This window comes from Gorilla gorilla, chromosome 22 (assembly GCF_029281585.2).
Source record: "Gorilla gorilla gorilla isolate KB3781 chromosome 22, NHGRI_mGorGor1-v2.1_pri, whole genome shotgun sequence".
Taxonomy (NCBI): Eukaryota; Metazoa; Chordata; class Mammalia; order Primates; family Hominidae; genus Gorilla; species Gorilla gorilla.
The window spans coordinates 16,556,909-16,576,660 of NC_073246.2; the positions used below are offsets into that span (position 1 = coordinate 16,556,909).

The window sequence follows — 19,752 nt, forward strand, 5'->3', positions numbered from 1 at the left end:
AAATGGTGTTCCTCTATTCAGAAGTTGTTCTCAAACTTTGGTGAGCATAAAATATCACCTAAGCAGCTTTTGAAATGATGTCCATTCTAGAAATTCTGATTGAGTAAGTCTGGATTAAGCAAGCATTACTAATCATGGAACCACACATTGGGAAATACCGCTTTAGAACATAGCATTCTATCAAAATTGTAAAACAAATATTGGTTTTATTTGAAAACATTACATGAAGTGATTCTTTCTTTAATGACATGTCTCTCACTTAAGTGTTCAGGTTTATAAGGCCTCTGACTCTCAATTAGAATGAGTTCCCTATATCCCCCTCGTAAATAGAACTATATCAACCTTTCACATCTAAGCAGCACTGAGCTCTAATAAGTGTGCCACTGTATGACAGCCAACTGTGGAATGGCGACTGGAAAAACACCACATATTATTTCTTGCCTATTTATTTTAAAACTGAGTAATAAAAGGTGTTCAGCATTTTGCCATATAAGGTACTAAGTTCAGAAATATTTTCACGGGAATCAGGTCTTCCCCCCAGTGATGGCTTAATATAATCCACAACTACTCTTCATTCCTTCATAAAGTTGATCCATGAATATTTATTCATGGAAGAGGTCTTAGTGGTCATCAAGTACTATCCATTTATTTTACAGCTAAAGAAACCCCAGCTAATGTCAGCTGTCTTGTCCTCCAACCCAGAATCTTCACAAATGAAGAAGTTTCCTTCCCAAGGGAAGCCTAATTGAGAGCCAAGTCTACACACAGAAAGATTTCTCCACTGAACCTAACTTTGCTATCCAGTGTTAAAAGGGAATCTAGTGTCTTAAATCATAGTATTAGTAGTAATTCCTTCATGTAAATAAATGCACAACATTTGGGTTAACCTCCTTCATAGTATCTTACCGATAATATAAGAAAGCAGGATGACAGATTCATTTCACACAAAAATGCACTCCTTCAAAATAACAAAAGTAACCAGAATTCATTTTACTTCAGATCCTGAAAGTCCAGCATTAAAAAACATTAAAAAGGCTAGGCATAGTACCTTCATGCCTATAATCTCAGCAATTTGGGAGGCTGGAAAGAGGATCACTTGAATCCAGGAGTTCAAGACCAGCCTAGGCAACATAGCAAGACCTCATTTCTATTAAAAAAAAAATAAAAATAGCTAGGCATGTTGTTGCATGCCTATAGTCCTGTCTACTTGGGAGGCTGAGGTGGGAGGATGGCTTGAGCCCAGAAGATAGAGGCTGCAGTGAGCTGTGACCGCACTACTGCAGTGCAGCCTGGGCAACAGAACAAGACCCTATCTCTAAACAAAAACAAAATGCATTTAAAAGTTACTTCTTCTGAAAAGATAATTCTCTCCAACATTACACAGTAAAATAAATGAATTCATTTTGGCTGACTGCTGTTTTGGGTTATTTCCCCATTTTGCTGTTTTGGGTTATTTCCCCACTTTCCTTAGATGTGTAAAAAAAATTAGTGCTGATGATATTTTTAATCTTAACCCTCATCTGCTTTTTTGATAGATTTTTTCCCAGATTTTTTTCTGTTAACCCAAGCCCACACAGCCAGAAAAACTCCCAAGAACTCTTGCCACCAAATTTTCCTTTTCAATTGTATAAAGCTTTGAAAGTTATTGATTCTGCAAATGTGAAAAATTAACTTATCAAAAAATAGCACACATAAAATGGGAACTGGCCAAAGAAACACAAAGAATATTGTTTTAACTGGAAGTTCTATCATGAACTGCTACGACTACTGTATTCCTGATATGGTTTTTTGCGATATATTTATCACTATATGGGAACGATTTAATCTGCTCCATACAGAGAGCAGTAGGAGCTCTCAGTGGCCTCAAAATATGATGGTTCTTACCACAAACAACTAATTTAAATTTCTTGCAGACGGTAGGCCTAACTTTTTTTTTCTAAAAGGAAATAACTCTCCTCTAAAAGTCAAATTTGTTTTTAAAACTGTGGTGTCTTTAACCACTTTTCCCCCCCAGTTTTTCACTTGACACCTTGTCATGAGTTACAGTGGCTTGCATCAATCATTCTGGGTTCACAAAGAAAATATTTTGTGGTGGTTGACGATCACATGCGAGAAACTAAGTGCCCTTTGCGGGTGACTGCGCAGGTGCCTCTGATTTCTTGCCAAATCATTCAGAATGCCGCAAATCCATTAAATCTCTCCACAGGGAGGAAAAAATTCCCGCATTCTAGAGAGAGAATTTATGAGTTCATTTCAATCACCACAAATGAAAGCCACCCTTAATATTCATTAGAGATTTTACAGTGGCAATATGCATTATCTATTCATATGCCCCTCTAAAAGGCCAATTTCCCTTGAAACCTTGCATGGCTCCAAGCCACTCTTTGTAGAAACAATGGCCTATGTCCAAGTGGAATCAGGGGAGGCAAATGGATGACATTTCCTTATCCATTGGTAGTAATTCCACTAAGCCACTATGGTGGCTATGAGTTTCTGAGCTTTAAAAATTAAAGGACAGATTTGGAATGTGCAGTCGTGTCATTGTATCACTTCTCTGCTGTCATCTGTGACCATATGTCCTAAATTGAATAGAGCTTTTCGGTTGGCATCACAAGAGATGACTTTTGAAACTGACATTTCTTTCATTTGGAGAAATGTATATGTTGGAGACATAATTCTATGAGCCCGAGAGCTTTTCATTAATCTCTGTCTTTCTACCACCATAGTTCACGCCACCATCATCTTTCATCTATTTTTCCCTTCAAATCTATTTTCTTCACTCTATGTAGAGTGATCTTTCCAAAATATCAACTTAAGCCTCATATTCTCAACAAATCAACAAGAAATGTCAAAATAAGCCCTTGGCTTAAAACAATTTTTGCTTAGCTTCCTCATTGCTTTTAGGGAAGACACAGCAAAACAGCATAACCTGTAAGACCATATGTGGTCTGACTCCTTCCTCAGGCTCACCTTATCCCACATCTCCGTGTTTTCTCTCCCAGCTATTATGAATTCTCATTGTCCTTATTTTCAGTTAGTTAACTCTTCTCTTCCATCACATTTGAACTCTATCATCACTACCCATGAAAGCATTTTCTGACTCCTCGCCTATTATTGGCCTTCACAGAACCATGTAACAATCATAGCTCTTATCAAAGCTGGCATTTCATGTTTATTTATGTGATTAAATATATTTTTGTTTCTAATTAGACTATAAGGTTCACAATAATCTGTTTCTACCCAACAGTTTGTCCTTCTTATCTGGCATGATGTAAATACTCAAAACAAATTGTTGAGTAAATGAATAAATCAGTTCTTGATTTTAACGTATCTTGTGCCCTGGATAAAAAATCCTTTCTATGGGTGAGACATGGGCTTCCACTGGGGTTGGGCTTGAGGTGAGCTGCAATAAAGCCATATTTCTAATCCAATTATTCATCACTATGGTTGTATTTAATAGCTGGGAACCATGAGATGCATAAAGATCTTACACTGAATATTCATAAGGGTTTTTAGAGTGAATTCAACAACTTGCTTTACAACTTCCCAGGAAGGAGAGAGAACATGAATTTCTTTCCTTCATTTTTCATTCTTTCTGAAAAAGGTGGTTATGACTGAGCGATATATTATGACTTTGAAATAAAATATCATGAAATGCCTATGTGATGTGGCTATGATAAAATATATGAGAAGAGTTTTAAAAAGCTAACATCATTTTACATATGCAAGACACTGTCAATACAGTCACAATTCGGGAGGTCAGAAAAGGGCAACGGTGATGCCAGCATGTGCACTCCAGCCTCTTCTTCTTTTTGTCTGTTTTCCCCAGTCTCTCACATGCATAGGGTCAGTAGAGTACCCCCAAGAAGCTAAAAGTAAACTCTCACCCGTTGCTCACTGTATACATTTCAGTGAGTTAGCTCCAGCTTTTTTAGTTCCGGGGAGATAATTGGGCAAACTATATGAAATAATCTTAAAAACTACTGGAAACCAGTAATGTAAATTCAGTGCAACATTTTCTCATGTAATACAGAATTGCTCAGAATTGTTGATGGTGACTTCCTAATGCAAGAACCTGTCTTTGTCACCATTGTGGCCACACAGCTCAGGGAAATACCTGATATATCATCGACATTATGCTGTTGTTACTGAATGACAAATAATTAGAAACATATAATAATAAATTATAATTAAATGATAAAAATTTCCCTTGAAAATAATAGCTTTTCTTCATTAAGTTCCAATTAGGTGTCAGGTACAGTTAAAGATGTTACATACATTATCTAGTCCAATTCTTAATAGAATTCCACAAAGAAGTCTTTGTGTTTTCCATTTGGTAGATAAGAAACTGAAACTCTGAGAAATGAAGTGACTTAACAGTTGCACAGACAGTAAATGGTGAGGCCACAGTTGAAGTCCAGGCTTATTTGACTCACAGAGTTTCCACCATATGCTGCTTCTCTTTACTGCCATGGTTATTTATATATCTGCTGCAAAATTTAAAGACAACTTAGTGATAGGAAAAGTCAGGACTAAGAGTTAGGAGGATTCTGTTCAGCATCAGCTCTACCATCATGTGCTGTTTGGGATCTCAGGTAATTCACTTAATCTTCATGCACCTCAATTTCTGTATCTGTAAAATGGCAGTAATGCTTTGCCTAATTCATAGAGCTAGTAGAAGAGCAAATGTGAGAAAAGTTATATTGCACCTTGAAGGCAGGGTCTCTAATTATCAAGCTGTTAAACCCTTACTTTTAATCAGCCCTTTCACATCCAAGGTGTCATTTTATACTGCAAGCTGGGAGCTGATGTCTCCATTTTTATAGATGAGATAAGTAAGGGTAAGTTACTAGCCTAGTCTCAAAAATTACAAAGCCATGATCTTTGCAGAAAAACTTTGGATTCTATGTAGATTTCAGCTTAAAATCCTACTCTTCCACCTGCATAAATCAGTTATCCTCTTTGAGCTTCAGATTTCTACATATAAAATAGAAATAATGATACCATGATACCATCTTACTGAATCATAACACAATTAAAAGAATATGTAAAAGTACCTGAAATAAAGTCAAGTGCTAAGTCAGTGGTGACCATGATTATCACAATGTGTCTCTGTGCTGAAAACAGGATTTCAAAGGCATGAACCACTCAAGGTGCCACCTAGTGTGTATGTGATGATGGGTGGGAGTCAGGGTGATGGTGGCAAAAGCAGATGTCTCTCTCCAACCAAGCACTCTTTACACCGCACAGACCCAGATCTTCTACTCCCTTCTACAGTCTTACTTAAACTTCACCCATCCATTTTTTCAAAGCAGACTTTACTCCTCTGAAATAGCATTTAAAAGGATTTTTAAAGTACTTCTTGTTAGAATGGTGAGAGCTCCTGAGAATGAAAATGAAAATTCTGGTTCATGAAGAAGTTTCTGTAGCCCTGAAGTGAATTCATATGCATACTTGTTGGTTCTGACTTACGTTGTTTAAGTCATGGCTGATGCATCCAGAGACCATGAGGGAGAGAGAAAGGAGATGGGATAGAGGAAGTATAGTTGTTCAGAAATCAAAACAAAAACAAAAACAAAAACCCTAAACCTAAACCAGCTGAGGTAAAGGTAAAAAATGTAGAAATAAGGCCAACAGGCATCATCTGAAGAAAATTGCTTTGAAAAATTAGGAAGAAACCTTTATATACAAAACTTTTTCTGCACATATAATTTATCTTCCTCATTGTATCCTTATGACCCAAACTACTGAAGACAGCAAGGATCTTAAAAATCATTGACATTTTCCCCCATTCCAAAGATGAGGAGGTAGAAGCCCATGGAGATTAGGCAATTTGATCCAAAGAGATCCTACTATGACAGAGCTAAACTCACAGCTGACTCTTCTGGCTTTGAGCAGTATTCCCTTAAGGGTATAACACAGCTTCTAACACACCATGCTACACATGCAAAATATGTCTTTTCTATAGTTTGCTTAGCAGTATTTGAATTATGAACATATTTCTTTGCAATAAAAGAAAATTTGGCAACACTTGGAGCATTTGCCAAGGCTCATTAGATGTTCTAATGAGCTTGTTCAAATGTTCTAACATTCAGGCTTCTCTCCTGCCAAAGATTGATGTCCAGCTTTGGTGATTTGCTTCCTTCTGTTGGAGCATGCAAGAGAGGCTCTAAGTAAAAAGGACATTTAGGTCTCTCATGGCTAATAAGCATATTGGGCCCCCACCTCAGATTGTCCATAATTCTCTTTCTCCTATTTGAGAATCCAGTGAAACGTATTCCAACTGTCTTGTGAAAGCCAAAATGTAGTTATACTTGATTATCATTGATCTTATTTCATGATCATAAGAACTCATCTAAATTACAAATGTTTTATGATGACTTTAGGAAGATTTTACTATAAGGAATATCAATTCAACTTTCTCCTTAATATGATGCCTTTGAGTAAATAAGCACAGAGTGAAAACACATGAAGAGAGAAAAGGAGGAAAATCCTTAGGGTAATTCATGAAGAAGAGGGATTCTTGGTTTCCATAACAGTTCTATAACTAGATCACAGGACTATTATTTTCACATATGCATGAAGTTTGTGTAATTGGGAAAAGCCAAACATCAACCCAAATAATTTGACTGGTTTGAATGCTACATTGCTGTGTCTCAAAAGTCTATTTTAATATTACCCCTATTTATCCTGGGTTTCTAGACTAATACTTCACACTTACAGAGAAATTACATTTTCTCATTTTATTTTTATTTTTATTGTAAAAGATTGTATTGGAAAAGACACTTAAACATTTTATGCACATTTACGATTTACTTTCTTCATATTCAACCTAAGGAATTTCCATAAACCTGACATCTTCTACTATTATAATATCTCATATTTTATGTGTTTATTCTACAAGCTCTTCTTTATCTAATAAAAAATGTGTTTGCATGTCTGGCGAGACCTTTTTTCAGGCTTATTTTATATACAGGTACTACAAAGTGTTTGCCATTTTACTGAATTTTTACACCAAAAATTGCTATTACTTATTCTTCCGTTTTACCATTTTCTTTTAATAAGATCATGTAAACTCTCTTGTCCACCCCTTCTCCTAACACACATGCATACTTCTAAGCTCTCAAGTTCATAGACTGGATGGCTTAGGAGGCACCTTACGTGACTTTGCTAAATGAGTGAATGAATGGATAAATGAATGAATAAGCCATGCAGAATCTCCTAATTTTCAAATTCTTCTCTTGGGTAAATGCTGATTCTCCTACCATCAAACATTAAATTGGTCATAATTAAAATTTCATCATGTAAAATTGTCATAATTAATGATTATTTTCTTGCTCACTTTAAGTTTATAAAATTATTTTTAGAATCTTGATTGTCAAGTATATTAATTTTAGCACAGACTGTAGTGAGTATAGATATGTTTTGGCATTTTTGTATCACATTTTCCTATTTATCTTTTCAAAATTCTCAGTCCAGATTACCATTTATGATGCTTTCTTTTCCATAAGTGGTCCAAACATATTTGCTGAAACTTTTTACCTTTCCATCCCACTATAATTCCACTGCAAAAAAGTAAAATTTAAAGCTGTTCCAACAACTGATTTTTGACGTTGGAGATGAAACACAAGGATGTTAAATTATGAGGAATTATGCATTGATAGTTCATAGTCTACCTTCTTCCGGGTGAGTGTGTGAGCTTTCTTCTTAGTATGTCTTATTATTTACCAGGTCCAAAAATACTACTACTCACCACAAATGGGAACACAGAGGTTTTTTGGCAGGAGCCTAACATCACTAAAGCACAAAGAAAATGAGAATGGAATCCATGAATTGTTTTTCCTTTTTCCTAAATCATGTGCCTCCTTACTCACTGTCTTTTTACTGGTCCTCTCTAGCCTTAATTCTTTCTTTGCATATGTCTATTTTTCAAAGTCTACATCATGGATTCTTACTCATTCACCTACACTTTTAAACTTTACTACTGTTTACCAAATAGGTAGAGAAGAAAAGAAAGGCCAAAATGAGGAAATAGTATGAAGATGTGAAGATGGAAAAAAATATCATTGTGCTTGATGAAAGGATGATACTCACTTTGTCTGCAGTAAAGAGTGTGTAAAGAAGACCTCTGTGCATCTGGTTAGAAGGAAGATTAGGTGAATGAGTTTAGATTTGACCCTGTAGGTTGTGGGGGAGGCGTTTAAAGGTTTGTGAGGGGAGCAGCGACATTATTAGATTTGAGCTTCAGGATCATTAATCAGGGCAGCATTTATCAGTTAGAATAGTCAAGAAAATTAATCTGTTAGATTAATCTGATAATGGTGTGTCATGTTGATTGAAGGGGGAAGACCAGGGTCAGAGAGACCGAGGGAGACTGCCAAGGGAGAGAATAGAGAGACAAAATGGAGGACAGGCACAGACAGCTTACCCCGGTTAAGCTGTCTGTCTCCAGTTAAGTCGTCTGTCTCCCAGAGACCTCTGGTTTTCTTGAGACATATTAAAACTTTTATACAACTCAACAGTGAAGCTGTGTATCCCAAGAGCACTTTCCCATGTCAATAATTAGCATCCACTGCTGCACATTTGAACTGAAAGAATTGTAAAACCTTTTGTTACTCTATTTATTGGTGAACATTAGCAGACCACCTGTTCCTCCAACTGAAACAGTTGCGTAAAGAATTTTTCCATCATCCACACGGTTTGTCACCATTGTGATGAGTTCATGCAAGATTCCAAAAAAAGTCTTCTCATACTTGCCTTAGATACCTTTAAGTACAGCTTTGTTTATGTTCTCACCTTCAGATGCTGTATATCAACTCCACTCATTTTTCTTTGATTTTTGTTATATGATTCTGTCTCTCACTATTACAATTTTTCTCACTATACTGTTTGAATTCTTCTGTAAGCAGGTCTCTGTTCTGTTCTTTTGGGTCTTTGACTTTGCCTCTTCCTGAAAGATCTTTTGTTACTGTCACTTTTTAAACATTTTCACACTATATAAAATGGGTTTGAAAATAGTTTAGAAATTTGAGAGGAGGAATGGATATTTGCTCCTTGTTTATGTCTAGATTGCATCCGTTTCTTTTTCTTTTTTTTTTTTTTTTTTGAGATGGAATCTCACTCTGTCTCCCAGGCTGGAGTGCAGTTGTGCAATCTCGGCTCATTGCAACCTCCACCTCCCCGGTTCAAGTGATTCTCCTGCCTCAGCCTCTCGAGTAGCTGGGATTACAGGCACATGCCACCACGGTGGGCTAATTTATATATATGTGTATATATATATATATATATATATATATACATATATATAATTTTTTTTTTTTAGAAGAGACAGGGTTTTACTGTGTTAGCCAGGATGGTCTCGATCTCCTGACCTCATGATCCGCCTGCCTCAGCCTCCCAAAGTGCTGAGATTACAGGTGTAAGCCACCACACCTGGCCCCATTTCTTAATCTTATAAAAATAATTTGTTTATCCTTATAAATCTGAAAAAGTCTCCCAGATTTGAAAAATATATGTGTTATTATAAAAATATATGAAAGGAAGACTTTGTCTCCTTCACAGCCCACAAACTCTATCCTTTTTTACCCTCATTCCCTACCAAGCCTATGGCTCATTTTCCTCCTTTTGTTAAGATGTTCCATGCTCTTAGCTTACAGAGCTTCATAAGTACTCTTCAGTTATTCTTCTTATAAATTGATTTGAAACACTTAGCTTCAAAGATTATTTTTGGTCATCTCCACTATTCCCTTTCTTAAGATGCAGCTGAAATCCCCTCTCAACACCACTCATCTCAGATGTTAGAAAAGATCATCATCCTTGGTTTTTCCTTTCCCATTTCTCTTGTGGAGTATACCCTTTCATAAATCTGATCTTTTACCTTTCTCAATTTATATCAATTCCATAATCACAAATATTTCTTCACTCCCTGATCCCACAGACATTACAAACAACTTAACTTCATGTTAAACATCTCTGTATCTCATTTTCTGTTGACTTCTGTGAAGAGCCCTTCACAAATAATACATCTCCCTGTCTGATTCAGTTTGTTTATAGTATCTCAACGGAATAAAATGTTCCAATCTTACAGACCTCTGGGTGCTTTGATTTTTGCAATAAATATTACTTACTATAGATGAATCCCAACACTATTTCATTAAATTTTTCTAATAGATATTAATAACCTTGCTTAACTACTGGGTGTTTTTGGTATGCAAAGAGTTACTCAGAGGAAAGAGAGTGAGTAGGACTGAAACCACCTTACAGAGTTGGAATTAGTGGGTGAAAGAGGGTAAGGAGTTTACTCAAGCACACTCTGCTGGCAATGTCAGAGCTGCATTAAATCCATCAGCACCCACCTTGAGAGTGGGAGGCTACAGTGGGCTCAGCAGGAAGCATATCTGGGTGAACAAGGACTTCCTCAAAGATGAGTTAATTTCAGGCCACCTAAAAACTCTGATGTAATAATAGAATCAAAGACACCAAGCGGATCACAAGGTCAGGAGTTCGAGACCAGCCTGGCCAACATGGTGAAACCCCATCTCTACTAAAAATACAAAAATAAGCCAGGCATGGTGGCGGGCACCTGCAATCCCAGCTACTAGGGAGGCTGAGGCAGGAGAATCATTTGAACCCAAGAGGCAGAAGTTGCAGTGAGCCAAGATCATGCCATTACACTCCAGCCTGGGCGACAGGGTGAGAATCCATCAAAAAAAAAAAAAAAAAAAAAAGACACCAGAATGTACTATTCCTAAAATTTTTGAAGTCAAGGAGAAACTAGTGTCCTTGTAGATTAGATTCATTTCCCATGAAATGTGGGGTTTAGGCCCAGCTCCATCATATCTGCATATCTTGGCACGTATATTTTTAAAAATATAATCACACTCTTACCCTTTTAAATTGCAAAAATGTCGCCTCTGACTACCTGCCATTAATAGTAAGTAACATTCATTACAGAAGCACATCTTTTCAAACCCCAACACTGCCTCCTTTACATTCTATAATATGAAAGTTAAATAACCGAAATAATAACCCTGCAATTACTATTGAAAAAAATACCAGCTATGCTAAAATGAAACTGGATATTTTTCACTTGTTGTTGTTATAGAATATATGTGTAGAATACAAAAATAATAATTTGCACTCATCCAACTTCTTTCACTTTAGTGTCTCAAATCCCGGAGTGTAAGTGGTCTCATTAAGTTTACCAAACCAATTTAACTCTAACATGCTCTTGAACCCTCTCTCCAAGTCCACTGAGGCTTTTCTGTCACGAATGCTGAACAGTATCATCTGAAATTCTGAGCATTCTGTAGACATGTTTGACCTTCTGCAGATAAAACTCACTTAATCGTTAAGTTATATATTAAAATAGACAAAACTTTCTAAATAAAAAAGAAAAAAATGACTATTGTGTATTTCCCTACACCTACACACATCCACAAACACTCATATGTACAAAATAATTTATCTATAACTGGATTTATTAGAATGAGGAAAGCTTTGGCTATAAGAACAGCTAGAAAAACAAGAAGAAATATGCTTTATCTGGATCTATGGAAACAAAGTCCATTGGTTTCTAAGCTCCATTTATTTAGGCAACAAGTGCTACTCAGATATTTATTTATTTATTTCTGTTCTACACTTCATGTTAGAAAATGCTCACTTTTTTTTTTTTTTTTTTTGAGGCAGGGTCTCACTTTGTTTCCCAGGTTGGTCTTGAAATCCTGGGATCAAGTGATCCTCCCACCTTGGCCTCCCAAAGTGCTGGGATTAATGGTGTGAGCCACCACACCTGGCCACTTGTTCAGATATTCATTGAGGACCCATTACATTATAGGAACTATGGAGGATACAAAGATAAATTATTCATAGGAAGTATACAAATACTGAACTAATTCCAGCACAAGTGGAGTATGGTAAGTTCCATGAAGATGAGGGCAGTGTAGATATGATTTAGCTCTGTATCTCCAGTGCCTGATATTGTGAATAGCAAATAGTAGGTGGCAGGATGTGTTTCATGGATATGGAATGAAAGAATAATGCCCTCAAATAATGTAGAAGTTCAAAGGAAGGAGGGACTACTTCTGTCTGGTGTTACTCAGAAAAGCTTTCTAGATGATGAAGTATTTGATCTGAGTCTAAGGGATGATGGGATGGGTTCTAACAGAGAGAATTCACATACCAGGCAGAGGCCATCACACTGTCACAAAGATAGAGGGAAGAAAGTGTGAGACAGCCTTTAGGAATAGCAAATCATTCAGTTTGGCAGTTCGGCATAGGAAATCAATAAGGTGGGGGTAGTGCACAGATAAGACTGAAAAATTAGATTGAGTCCAGACTGATGAAATCCAGAAATGCCAAGTTAGGGAGTCCAGATTTTATTCTTGAAGAAAACTCTGACTATTTGTGTTCAGATGCCTACACAACAGCTTAGCCACTTGCCAAGGAGTCATCAGCCTTGATCCTGCTTCTGAAGACATCAGAGGGAGTTATCAGAAGAACGTCCTAATTATATTACCAGCTACTCTCCAAGAAGCTACTCTAAGAGAAAACCTGCAAAGTGCAGCAGTCCCAGAAAAGAAGATGAAGACTAAAAAGAAAGAGGATATTTAGAAATGGTTAATGTTGGTCAGTTTCATCAGTTCTGTTATCAGATACCTGTTATATTTACCATGGCACTTTGAACACAAGTTACTTTAATTGTAGTCTTTACAGACTTAATGCACAAATCTTAAAAGGCAAAAAAAGCTCCAAGAGAAAATATGCCTTTTCAGAGACCTCTAAATATGTTATGAAATGTAGCTTCTGTCTAAGAAGAGACTGATTCTTTGAGGAAAATGGTAGAGAGTAGGCTCCCTGGATACACAAAATTGTCCCATTCATTCACTGAAAACACACATGACCAGAGGAGCTGTAGGGAAATAAAGTTATAAAACATGCCTTGAGCAATTTACAATGAAATTGAAAAAAAAGTACCACTCTTAAGTACTAGAAGATTTATAATATTTGACTTTAGCTTCTTATTTCCATTTTTTAGTTAAGAAAGTTATTAAAAGGTTTAAATAACTTGTCCAAGCCAAAAAAAAAGTAGCACAGCCAGAATCCATCCAAATTTCTTTGACTCCAGAGAGCATACTCTTTCTCACGTATCACATAATAGCCTTAGAGTCTGCCCTCGTATATGGAAAACACTCTAATGTAGTAGCTAAAAGCAGGACCTCTAGCTAAAAGCAAGACCTAGGTTATAGGTCTTGGCTCTACCTCCTGTTAGCTGTCTGACTTTGCATCTGTTACTAACTTTTTGTGCTTCCATTTTCTCAACTGTAAAATGAGGGGAAATAATATTTCTTCTTTTTTTTTTTTTTTTGAGGCGGAGTCTTGCTCAGTTGCCCAGGCTGGAGTGCAGTGGCGCGATCTCGGCTCACTGCAAGCTCCACTTCCTGAGTTCACGCCATTCTTCCGCCTCAGCCTCCCGAGTAGCTGGAACTACAGGTGCCTGCCACCACGCCCGGCTAATTTTTTGTATTTTTAGTAGAGACGGGGTTTCACCTTGTTAGCCAGGATGGTCTCGATCTCCTGACCTCATGATCCTCCCGCCTCGGCCTCCCAAAAGTGCTGGGATTACAGGCATGAGCCACCATGCCAGGCCAAAAATAATATTTCTTAAGGTAATATTTCATAATGTAAGTCCTTACCTTATAGAGTTGATGTGAGATTTAAATGAGATAATACATATAAAATGCTTAGGAAAATGGCAGGCCCAAAGAAAATGCTCATTAAAATTAGCTATTATTTTTCAGTGAAATTTCATTATAATTGCAATAATTTAGACAGTTCACTTCACATTTTCTTGATCTCAGTCAACACACGAAGTCTTCCTTCAATCAAAAAGAAATCCCTGGAAAAATTTTATGCAGTCATTAATTTGTACACAAAGGAATATATGAAATGTTAACATGGGTAAAAGTCACAAGAGTTTGGTTGCTTTTTGGAAAGACAACTCTTGCTCTGGTAACTTTTCTGACACTGATAAATTTGACTGATTAGCACTTTTGCTATCTGTTTCTTTCCCGACAGTACAAAACCCCAGATAAGATGACACATTTCCGTAGTCTGCAAACTTACCCATGAATGTAGGAGATCCATATCTGAGCAGGAAGACTTGAGACGTGTGTGGCGAATACAAGAGGAGCAGTGGTCCCAGGGTCCAGCTTGTGCTATTTGGAAATCAAGACATGTCCAGAGAGGGTTTTCAGGAAAAGGCTTCCAGTGATGCCACATGTAAGCTTCACCTTCATACCAAGCTAATTTATCTTCCAAGTTGCAGTCATTTAAAGTGCTGGATCTACCCAGTGGTGCAGAAAGAGTATCCAATCTAATCTCCATTTCTTCCTTCCTCCTCGTGCTAACACTATTCACTTTCTTTTCTCGGGACTTGGTTAATTTCAAACAAGAAATCAACGTGTCATCTTCATCTTCTGAATGACAAAGAAATAGGTTAAAAACTATGATTATAATTCTTCACATACAGAAATTATTCTTCCCTTTATATAAGAGAAATAAATACACCACAATGGATAAACCAAGAAGTCATTCAATTTTATAAAATTATTTACAGCAGCATTTATTAAAAAGCAAGTTATTTTGCTATATAAAATTTTTTGTTTTGTAAAACTCGCATTTTTCTGACATTTTTGAAACCATAACAATTGATTAAATTCTATCTCACTGGAAAGAATGGAGGCCACATACAAATAATATGCTGAAAGATATTTGAGAAAAAGATACAATTAAAAAACCCACCTCTTATGTTTCTATTCTTAAATATTTTTTAATTTTTAAGGTCACGTGTATAATAAAGAATTATAAGGAAATAAATAAAATTATTTGCCTTACTTAAAAGAATAAAATCTCAGTGGGTTGGACTGAAATCCTACTGACATTCTGAAATTGTCTATTTTAATATCAATCTACCAAGAGATTTATGGATGCAGTGTGTCTCACAGTGAAATGGTTTTCAGAAAACAAGAATGACAAAAATTTAAAAAAGCCATATCTGTAACACTATAAAGTTCATTTGCGAGATCTATATTTACACAATATGGCAAAGACTCTGATGAAATTTCTAGTAATGTAGAAAACAGTTACAGAAAATAGAAATATATATCACCCAGAGTCAATTGCTCTATGTCATGGAATCCCTTTAAATCCAAATGTTTAATGGGTATTTTTAAAAGAGTTCGATTAATTAAGGCATGCTATTATAAATAAATGAAAATCAAAGTTGCATGCCATGGACATACCAATTTGCTATGCTTACATCAAAATTCAAATACATTGTTTTCTATGGCCAAGGAATGGCGACAGTGGACACTGCTGAGCTTCCTCCATTGCTCTCTCTCACTGTGTCTCGGAGCCCGGTCTTGAAGGCAAGGAGAAACGGGGTGGTGCATAAATACGGGGTAAAATTCAGGAATAGATGGGGATGTCTGTTTTAAAATAACTTGGCAATAAAAAAATCCTCAATGTTTAATGATTATCTTAAGACTTTATCAAAATGGGCTTCATTAATGTATGCTTCCTTAGTTCTCCCTCAAAGGAGTTTTAACAGCTTATTGAGTTCTTACTTACGGAGGTTTATTAATGTCGGTTTCACCTCATCCAGATTCTGCACTCTGGCTTTCTTGGTCCAAACCAGTTTCTGTAGTCGCTTTAATGTCCCCATTGATTCCACAGGGTCACTGCCCGATTTTATGGCCTAGCACAAACACAGCTCTAGGTAAAGACAAATTATTCCTCACAAAAGATTAAATATGAAATATGTTGAGATCATAAATGTGGAAAAATTAATAATGTGACCTTAAAACCTGAAGCCTGAGTCAATTTAAGCACTAACTTGAAAGCACACCATACTTTTTGGGTTCAAAATTATAAAATATGTCACAACTGGCCAGTCATACTAAAGCAGAGTGGTTTTACCAATTTTTTTTTTTTACTTCAAAATACAGCAAAATGGATTGAATTCAGAAATATCTATAAATGACTCACTCCTGCCCACTGTGAAACAGCGGAAAAAAACAAGATCTTTGCAGTGTAATATAGATGGAACAAGAGGTTCAAAGTTGCTATTTGCTAGTATTGGAATAGACTGATAGTATACAAAGTCTACCTGCTAATATTAGATAAAGCAGAATTTAAATTGTCTTCATTTTCTTTTTGGAAATTTGTGGACAAACAGCATTTGTTTCAAGTATGAAAATTTTTCAAATAACATACTTTTAAAAAAATAGCCTCTTGCTTTCTAGAAGATACGCACTAAGTGAAACAAAAGATAGCCACAGAATACCACATCATGTTTTAGAATATGTGTCACTTGTTTATTATGACAAAATATGGATAAAATATAATTAACATTGCATTAATGACTCTTGTTTTCTTTAAAAGATTCAGGAATGTTTCCCACTAGTTTACTGTTGAATTTGTATTTATACAGCTTTTACTTATTATCTTACGGATAGTTCCTCTTAAGGATTTCAAAATACTTTGGAAATTAACTCTTTGTGTGCTAAGTTTTATATGAATTGATAAAAATCATTGTGTTCTTGAATTCACTAGATGTGATGTAATACATATAGGAATACTTTTTCATCCAGAAAGTTCTAGACTCAGAAATATTTCTCCACCTGCTTTTGTCTCATTCTTTCCATTGAACAGCTGATAAATAGCATCTGCAAAGACACTGCAGTTTTCAAAAGGTGAATATTTGCTTCCTCATTAGTGTTTGAATGAGACATATTTATAATAATGCTTTCCAATCCTTTTAAAGAGACTATAAGCCCAAATAAATGTTTGGAAGTAAAGAATATCTGACATGCAACATTTCCAATCTTTATACTCAGCTATTATCTTTGTTCTTTAAGAATGACTTTGCACAACCAGTATAAACTTGTTGTTCTGTCTCTGCAAAATAGCACTTACGTAGGAAATGTGACGTTTTTGTCAGAGGAAGCCATACCTTTTTGCATTAAATAAGTGGGAAAATATTGAAATCATTTTAATCTTTCAGAAAGGACTGTGATGAGATATGCTTAGAAGCACAAAATCTTCCCTCTCTTTCCAAAGGCCATGCTCTGCTCAACACAATTTCTATTGCTGTTTATTTTTTTGTATTATTTCTCAGTGTTTCTTTTAGTGCTTTCTGAGTTACTTGATTTTATAGACCCTTTACAACTCAGGAAAGGCCATTTTCTACTCTTTAGACCCTTTCAGAAATAATAAGATGACATTGCACAACCATTTTTTCTTTGTTGTGCTTCTATTCTTATGGCAACTTCCTGTTACAGCCAAAGCTTAATTGCTCCGCTGAAACACTGGCAACAAAAATCGTCTTCTCTTCTCCCTTTGTGAAAAAGGCTTTCATTTAATGTAGAGAAAGGTATTATATACCAGGGAAATGGAACTTTGTATAAATGATTTTCCCCCAAGAGGAACTAAAGCATTTGGAAGGTATCTGAATTCAGGTAAGTAAGATCTCATGGCCTAGAGGTTTTAAAACAAACTGACCTTTCATTATTTTGTTCACATTCTATTGTAGCCTTTTTAAAGCATGATATTGTTAATTTTTGTATCTTTATTCACTTTGAGTTACTGGACATCAGTCTACTGCATTTTATTTATTTTTTAAAATCCTATGTGCCTCGGATTGTACATGGCTTAATAAATATGTACTGAATGTAAATACAATCCTAATTTTATACATGTTTTATATACAAAATGGGGTATCCATAGTACATGTTTGATACTAGACTCATTACTTTCTAGTAGCAAAGTATTTCTGGACAACCTCCTCTTGTTAATAGGTACTATATATCCAAGGGATGAAATTTAGAGTTAATATTATTATAAAAGATATAGAATCATTACAACTATGTATTAAAAAGAAAATGTATTCAGATTAAAAATACAGCCAGGTGCAGCAGCTCATGCCTGTAATCCCAGCCCTTTGGGAGGCTGAGGTGGGCGGATCATGAGGTCAGGAGATGGAGGCCATCCTGGCCAACATGGTGAAACCCTGTTTCTACTAAAAATACAAAAATCAGCTGGGTGTGGTGGCATGCACCTGTGATCCCAGCTACTTGGGAGGCTGAGGCAGGAGAATTGCTTGAACCCTGGAGGCAGAGATTGCAGTGAGCCGAGATCGCACCACTGAACTCCAGCCTGGGTGACAGAACGAGACTCCATCTCAAAAAAAAAAAAAAGAAAAATCCTCAAATATTTTTCAAATAATAACCCTATTTATCTCAATTCTCTTATCCATTACCTACATATTTGTACTGAATGTGATTAAGTTTTATAGTAACATACCTTTTAAATTTTAAATGTGTTCTAAGAAGATTATCCCATAAATTAAACCTAGCATTCAACAAATCAATAAACTTTTATTTGAGCACCTACTAAATGCCAAGCACTATCTCACATTCTGGGGATATGGCATAGAGGAAGTAATATGAGATCACAGTTTTTATCAAGTCTCATTCTAGAGGGAGGCGACAGGCGATAAACATATAAACAAGTATATAAACATAAGAATGTGACATAAGAAATGCTATATTAATAATTAACAGGGTGATTGAGTGAGGATGCAAAAAGAGGGTTTATTAATATACTGATCAGGAGGAGCTTCACTGAAGATACTAAAGCTGAGGCCTGAATGATGAGAAGGAACCAGATATGTGAAGATTTAGAGAGGGTTTAGAATTCAGCAGATGGTCAGAAAGAATATTTCACCTGAGACTTGAATTGGAGAAAAAGTCAGCCAGGCAAGTAGCAGAGAGAAGAGAAGTCTTGGAACACAATACAGTTTGTAAAGGTTCTAACGCTGGAATTTCTGGAAGAATGCTTAGTATGTGCCCATGAAGGGAAAGAAAGGAAGAGTACCAAGAGATGAGCCCAGAGAATAACAGAGATCCTTCCAGGAAGCTTCTGTAGAGCAGGTTGAAGAATATGGAATATCTAATCAGAGGATGATACAACTTGGTTTACGGTTTTGTTTTTCTCTCTCTACTGAATTTTGATTTTCCATTTCAATGGACTCTTCCCAATAGCATTCAAACGTGCTTCATGTTATTCATCTTTACCTCACCATCTTTTATTTACCACTTTTTCTATTCTTCTTTGATCCTACACATTTGTATCAAAAATGTGAACTATGTATGCTTCCTTTAATTCTATTAACTTCTCATCCTTTTAATCTATCTCATCTATCAGCTTTCATCTCTACCATTCCCTTTTAATTGTCCTTTTGATCTAATGAGCCATTCTTAAACTCCTTTACTACTTGATATTCAGCAATGTTGACCACAGTGACCTTCTGGAAACGCTCTCTTTTCTTGGCTTCTGTGACACCATGTTCCTCTGATTTTCCTTTTGCCTTTTTTGGCCCTTCCCTCTATAACTCCTATATGCTGACAGCTTCCTCTTCTTGAAATTAAATTTTGAAATTACTTAAGGATTAACCCTGGCCTTTTATCTGATATCACCACCATTCTCTACTCATGTGCATGCATGCACACATACCACTTTTAATATCACTTATATGCTAATGACTCCAAATTTATTTCTTTCCCCAGGCCTCTCTGCAGAGCTTCAGACTCACATATCCAACTATGTATTTAAAACAATTTTTAAGCACAGTCAGAACTGACCTCTAGAACTATGCTCCAAATATGATGCTGATCCCATCTTCTTCAACTC

At 36.0% G+C, this 19,752-nt stretch overlaps 1 protein-coding gene across 1 annotated transcript in view; it reads right to left on the reverse strand.

Moving 5' to 3' along the window:
• The window catches only part of SAMSN1 (SAM domain, SH3 domain and nuclear localization signals 1), a 137,431-nt gene that overhangs the window by 83,141 nt on the left and 34,538 nt on the right, over positions 1–19,752 (reverse strand). Inside the window, 2 exon segments of the mRNA XM_063702748.1 lie at positions 14,125–14,477; positions 15,631–15,757. Coding sequence (XP_063558818.1) covers positions 14,125–14,477; positions 15,631–15,757 — 480 coding nt within the window.